The 6,436-nt window shown below is 50.5% G+C and overlaps 1 protein-coding gene across 1 annotated transcript; it reads left to right on the forward strand.

Moving 5' to 3' along the window:
• Positions 1–1,741: 1,741 nt before the first annotated feature.
• On the forward strand, positions 1,742–6,187 carry ATOX1 (antioxidant 1 copper chaperone). Its single transcript, XM_042826558.1, has 4 exons — positions 1,742–1,802; positions 2,954–3,029; positions 4,366–4,518; positions 5,968–6,187. Exons 1-3 carry the CDS (start codon positions 1,797–1,799, stop codon positions 4,497–4,499), a joined length of 216 nt encoding a protein of 71 aa, XP_042682492.1. The 5' UTR covers positions 1,742–1,796; the 3' UTR covers positions 4,500–4,518; positions 5,968–6,187.
• Positions 6,188–6,436: the final 249 nt, after the last annotated feature.

Below are 6,436 nucleotides of genomic sequence, written 5' to 3' on the forward strand. Positions count from 1 at the left end.
TCGAGCAGGCTGCGAGCTCCATACAGAACCACCGGGCCTCACTAGGGCTTCATCCGGCCCTCGTAGTGCAGATGCTCAGACCCTGAGGAGAGCAGGATGGAGGAGAAGCAGGCAGACGGCTGAGCAAGCCCGCTGTGTTTATATCACATCCCATCGCATCTACGACGTGAAGCACTCTGAGATACATTTGACCCTCTCCAACTGACTTCCTTCCCCACCACCACATCCCTGCCCGCTACCCAAATCCTTCCCTATGTGCTTGGTGCTGGGCCGTGCTCTGCCTTAATATCCTTCTCCCCCACCGCCACTATTTATAGAGCTGCACTGCAATCTGCCAGTGCATAAATCACACGCGCTGCTGTGGAGCTCAACGTCAGACCGATGACCCACAGCAGCTAAAATAACTGCTGCAGCTGGGACCACGGTGGCAATGTAGGAATAGGGAGCTCATGTTTTGATAAAGCAGCACAACAACCAGGTCCTGTGCACGACAAAAATGAATGCCCGCGTGGAAGCATGCTGGAAAAGGCATCCATGGCTCCTTCTGCTCGGTCTCCCAGCAGGGCTCAGTCTGAGGGATATAAACTCAGTGTATGGGGGTCAGCCAAAGCTTGCCGACACCCCAGGACACAGCCCTATTCAGTGTGTGAGCAAATAACCAGATGCATTCCCGTTATCCTTCCAGCTACATGTTCAGCTCCTGAGGAGGAGGACTGTGAAGCCCAGCACTGCTCAGGAAGTCTCACATCCACCTAGTGCTCCTCAGCCCATCTCATTGCCCGGTGCACCTGAGCTGCTGGGCTCTGCCCCAGCTTCTCCACCTTGCTGCAGTGTGTAGGAAAGGGCTTCTCCAGTCTGGAGAAAAGAAGGCTGCGGGGTGACCTAATTGCAGCCTTTCAGTACAGGAGGGGAATCAACTCTTTGAAAGGGCAGGTAATGGCAGGACAAGGGGTTTTAAGTTGAGGGAGGGAAGATTTAGGTTGGATGTCAGGGGAAAGTTCTTTACAGAGAGAGTGGTGAGGTGCTGGAACAGCTGCCCAGAGAGGCTGTGGATGCTCCGTCCCTAGAGGTGTTCAAAGCCAGGTTGGATGGGGCTCTGGGCAGCCTGGTCTTGTTTAAATGTGGAGGTTGGTGGCTCCGCATGTGGCAGGGGGGTTGGAGATTCATGATCCCTGAAGCCCCTTCCAACCCTGGCCATTCTGTGATTCTGTGAAAGGAGCCCATCCTCCTTCAAAGGGCCAAACAGCTGGGGAGAAGCCAAACAGAGCAGGGAGAACCATCCTCAGGGACCAGCATCCTCTCTCACTCAGCATGCTCTGAAGTAGAGAACCCCTGATTCCTCTGTCTGTCCATAACCCCACGGCACATCTCAAAACCACTTTCTCTAAGCCTCTTGGCCTCTCAGTTGGCATCAGCCTTGCTCCCACCTTGGGTGAGCAGAGCGAGGGCTTTCGGCCGAAATTCTGCTTCGCTGTGACCCAGAGAGCCGCCATTCAGCCTCAACAACTCTAACGCACAGATCAGATAAATGAGAAGAGAAACATAAGCAAGGTGCGGTTCTCAGAACAAAAGCAACTCTCCTAAAACTTACACCGTCCCATTAAAAACGCTTAAGAACGCATCGAAACAAACACGCGCAGCAAACGGGTGAGCCGAAGCCGAGAGCTCCGAAGCTCCCGCTGCAGACACGGGCAACGAGTACCCGGCGCAGCCTCCCGAGGCCCCGGGGGCGCTGTGCGGAGCTGAGCTCAGCGCCCGCCCCTTCCTCCGAGCCGGGAGCCGCGCAGCGCCGCGCCATGCCGGTGGGTGCGGGCCGGGCGGGCGGGCTGCGGGGCGGCGGGGGGTGGGAGGGGGGGGGGGGGGGATCGAAGGGTCGGGGGCTGCGGGCAGCGTGGCGAGCGCCCAGCCTGGGAACTGCAGGGCTTCCTTCCCGCTGGCTTGTCAAAACATCAAGGAAGTGCCAGTTCAGATTGAAAATGGTAATAAATGGTGGTGCTGAGCGCTGCGGTTCTGCTCAGTTCCGGACTGATCCGTGCTGTGAAGATGGTGGGGGGCGAAAGGCTTGGTTTGGAGTAAAAAGATGGAGGGATTGCAGGTAGGAAGCAGCGATCTTGCTTTTCTTTTTTAAGGAAATCAGGTAAAGAATCACAGTCGCAGAATGGTCCGGGTTGGAAAGGACCTCGAGGATCATGAATCTCCAACCCCCCGCTACAGGCAGGGCCACCGACCTCCACATTTAATACCAGACCAGGCTGCCCAGGGCCCCATCCAATCTGGCCTTGAACACCTCCAGGGACGGGGCATCCACAGCCTCTCTGGGCAGCTGTTCCAGCACCTCACCACTCTCATAGTAAAGAACTTAAAAATATGATAGTAAGGAAAAGTAAGAAAAAAAAGAAAGAAAAGCTAAGAAAAGTAGAAAGTAGAGGAGATGAGGGTCTGTCCGGTACTGAAGGCTGAGAGCAGTGGTCAGTGTTAGGGCTGTGCACATGTTCATTGCCCAGTGCCACTCATGAGTACTGCAGGTAGTGCTGGGGAGCAGTCCTCAAATTTATTTTTGTGATGTTTTTATGGGTTTGTGACATCGGGGCCCAGAGGCACAAGAATAGGGTGGGCATTGCAGAGCAAAGCAGGGGACTTGCTCCTCCTGGGCTGTGCATGGTACGTGGGTCCAGCAGAACATCCAGAGGGCTGAACTGGCCCTGGAGGTGTCCTGCTTTCAGTGCATGGTTGGACCAGGCGGTTTCTAGAGGTCCCTCGTGGTTGTTCTGTGAGGGACAACACGAGGACACCACAGGGAGAAGTACTGAGAGCTCTCAGTTCTGCTGAGGAACCCATCTTGGAATGTTTGGATGTTTTGACTGAGGAAGGTTGGAGCTGTCCTCCCTGAGGCCAGAGGAGAACGTGGAAGATGGTGGTGAATGCTCCTGACCCCTCATCTGTCTTTTTGCAGAGACACGAGTTCTTTGTGGACATGACCTGCGAAGGCTGCTCCAATGCAGTCACCCGTGTCCTGCACAGACTGGGAGGTGAGTCAAGCTACAGGGTGTGTGACAACTCTGGGGCCAGACATCACTGCCTCGTGGTCCTCCGTTTTGAGCAGGAAGCAATGTGGGTAACAGCTGGAAGTGTCCGGGTGGAAAACTCTGCCACCAAACGCTCTGCTTTTGAGCTGCTGGTAGCTGATTGCTAGCAGAACTGGTGTGAGCCTTGGAGAAATAGCATGGGAAGGAGGAGGTGCTGGGGATGCAGGAGGCTTCAAGCATCAGGTGGCTCTATGCACCACCAGGACCTCGTCCCGAAGCTGCCGGGAGCTGCACCCCAATGCTCAGGATGGCTGGGCAGAAGAAGAGGAGGTGGATCTCCTGCCAAGTGCCATTCCTTAGGAGGCTGATGGTAGCTGTGCTGCTTCCTTGGATGTGTCATCGGCATCCAAATGCAGGACAGTCATGGTGAAGAGCTGCTGAACAGAGGGTTTGGTGGCAGCTTGCACAGCCTGCTTTTTGTACAACCTGGAAAATTATAACTTATGTCTTCTCTGTGCTGAGATCAGCAGGAGAGCAGGATTTGGCCTGCACTCACCAGTTATGAGGACTTGTCATCCTGTTTACCCATCCTCACCGAGTGGGAACAGCTCACAGTCGCCAAGCTGAAGGCTGTGAGAATTCTTCAGGACCCCATTGCCAGGCTGTGGTGATTTCTGTTCCTCTGTGTGTGGTTCTCAGCACCTCTGTTCTCCCATCACTCTTTGACATGCTGGCCAAATTCAGCCTCATGGGATGGAGCAGCAGAGCTGCCAAAGCTATTACATATCTACAAGTTGTGTGACATTGTATGGTTGGGTAGCTTCATTCTGAGTTCTCACTGGTTTGAGAGTGGCTGACCTTTATTTACCAGTGGGACACCCATATGTAAGGTGTCTTTGTCCTCCTCCTGCTTACAGCTGCTAGCTGGTACTGCCACTGATAAAACCTGCCCCAACCCCATCTTAACTTCCACATCATCTCCTTATTAGTGTCCCTCCATTCCAAATCTCAGTACAGAGTGAGCTGTCTGGAGGTTATAGTGGTTGGTTTAAACTCTACTCGTTCTCGTTAATGCTTGTGATTGTGCTAGTCTAATAAAGCCCCCTAATAAAGCTATGGCACCTAATGCACATCTGTAGGCAATCTGGCTTCCTTTGTACCAGTGCTGGTGGGATCCCGCTCTGGTTGTGCTGGCTGGTCACGGGATAGAAGTTTGCTGACAAGAGGCATGTACGATTGACTTGGTGGCCTTGGGAGCACAAATGCATGAAAGTGAGCTTTTCCCTGCTCTCATACCATTTGCTTCTACCTAAGTAAAATGTTTTTGCTTTCCTTCCAGGTGTCCAGTTTGATATTGACCTGCCCAACAAGAAGGTGTACATTGAGTCAGAGCACAATGTTGACACCCTATTGGAAACTCTAAAGAAGACTGGAAAGAGCGCATCCTATCTGGGGGAGAAGTCTGTGCAGTAGCCTGCTGTGAGGAGGCTAGGTATATATCAGGTGTATGAAACACTGAAGAGATCTGAGCTTGTTCCAGCTTTCTCAGTAAACCACACTGTTTCCTGGGAAGCACAAAGGAGGAGAGACTTGTAGGTCTAGCTTTAGCAATCCCCTCATGCTGGAGAAGCAGTGGCAGCACATGCAGCCAGCACCATTTCCATACAGGACTCCTCAGTTGCTCTGCAAAGCCCATAGGATCTGAACTATGGCTGTAGTATCTGCAGCCAAAGGAGAACTATGGCATTTGATAATTTGAGAGGTTTTGACTGATGCTTGTATGATCTAATTGTGTGGAGAGGTAGAACGTAGCCTCTGTGCAATTACTAGGTGAACCTAGAGTTTGCCAGAGTATATCATGAATGAAAACAAACCCCAAGGATGTTGGTGAAATGGCCAGAGAGAGTGACCAAAAATGCTGGGGACAGTGATGAGACAGAAAGACACCTGTGAGTAGGTGCTTCGGGGGGTTGTTTGTTAGCAAAGGAAACTCCAGCTTTTGATCATGTTGTTACTGCACTTACACATCCTCCAAGGGTACAAAGGAGCAGCACCCTGCTGAAATGCTGGTTTCCAGATTGGCTCCCAACTCTTTCAGCCCCTGGCCAATTGGACATTACCTCAAAGACAACCCAATTCTTGCAGCCTGTGGATTTTCCTGGAGCCCCTGCATGATGCTGACATGCACCCTCCTTCCTGTGAAAGGTTTTTGTGGACAGGATTGAATTTCAGTGAAAGAGAATGAAGTGAGAGGAGAGGGTTGCACACTCACTGTATGTGCTTTTCTTTAGTATCCTTGATAATTATGCAGCATCTCTTAAAAGCTTGGCTCTGTGCTGGAGCTTTCTAATGCAGTAGCATTGTTTTAAAATGGCCTAGTTTGTTTTAAAATGGTCTCACTTGATCTTCACAATTATCCAGCAGAAGTGCACCAAAATCAGTTCACGCTGATTAATTCCCAGTCAGTAAGTTAAAGGAGAGGTTTAAGCCAGCAGGACTTAAAATGATTGAAGAAAAAGTTGAACTGATAGTAATATCTGCATGCAGTATATCTGCACTGTTTAGTAGGCTGATTTAACAGACAAAATATCTGCAATTTGAATCATATGAGCATGCTAACAATACTTCTAAGAAGTTGTGTTTAAATCCTAACTTTAATCAAATAACATTGCTATTTAAAAGAGAGAGAGGGGAGCATGCTCTGACTTGATTGGTGCCTCAAATAGTTTCCAGCTCTCAGTACTGACTGCAGGAGCCAGTATCAATCTGCAGGGGAACCTATGAACTACATCTGAAACATCTGCAAAGAATTAACCATCACCTTTTCCTTTGACTTGTGGCCAGCAGAGGGCATCTTTGCATAGCTTTATCTCCTCCGTGCCTCTGCTTTTTTTTTCTCCCACTTATTTGTTTGCTTGTTTTATTTATTTATTTATTACAGGAATGCAAAACCTGACCAGCAAATAAGATGGTTTAAGCTGCTTGCATTTCTCCCACCTTGCTCTGCCATTGACCTTTGCTACCCTGCCAGATGTCGGAAAGGAGAGAGCTGGCAGGAGGAGACAGCTGCATTTGGGCTTTAAAAGTGGACAAATCTAGAGAAGGAGGTTATATGTTGTTTCTAGCTCCACAGTAAATCGAGGTGCTGCTTCTATCTTTCAGCATGTGTCTGTGTGTCTTGTGTGTCTTTATGTGGTTTTCTGTACAAGCGGCTTTTAAGGGTGGGAAACTACCCATCACATGCAAGGCAGGTCTGAGGAAGTTGCACCTATCTTTAGAAGCTGACTGCAACCTCTGCCTGAGAGACATGGCTCAGGAAAACTCAGCTGAAGGTCACTTAGATTCAGGGAATCTGTGGCGGATGTTTGCTTCCTCCACAGAACACATTAACTTTCCATTCAGAATGGGAA

This window comes from Centrocercus urophasianus, unplaced genomic scaffold (genome assembly GCF_019232065.1).
Source record: "Centrocercus urophasianus isolate 14NV4802_14NV808 unplaced genomic scaffold, USGS_Curo_1.0 seq_26, whole genome shotgun sequence".
Classification (NCBI taxonomy): Eukaryota; Metazoa; Chordata; class Aves; order Galliformes; family Phasianidae; genus Centrocercus; species Centrocercus urophasianus.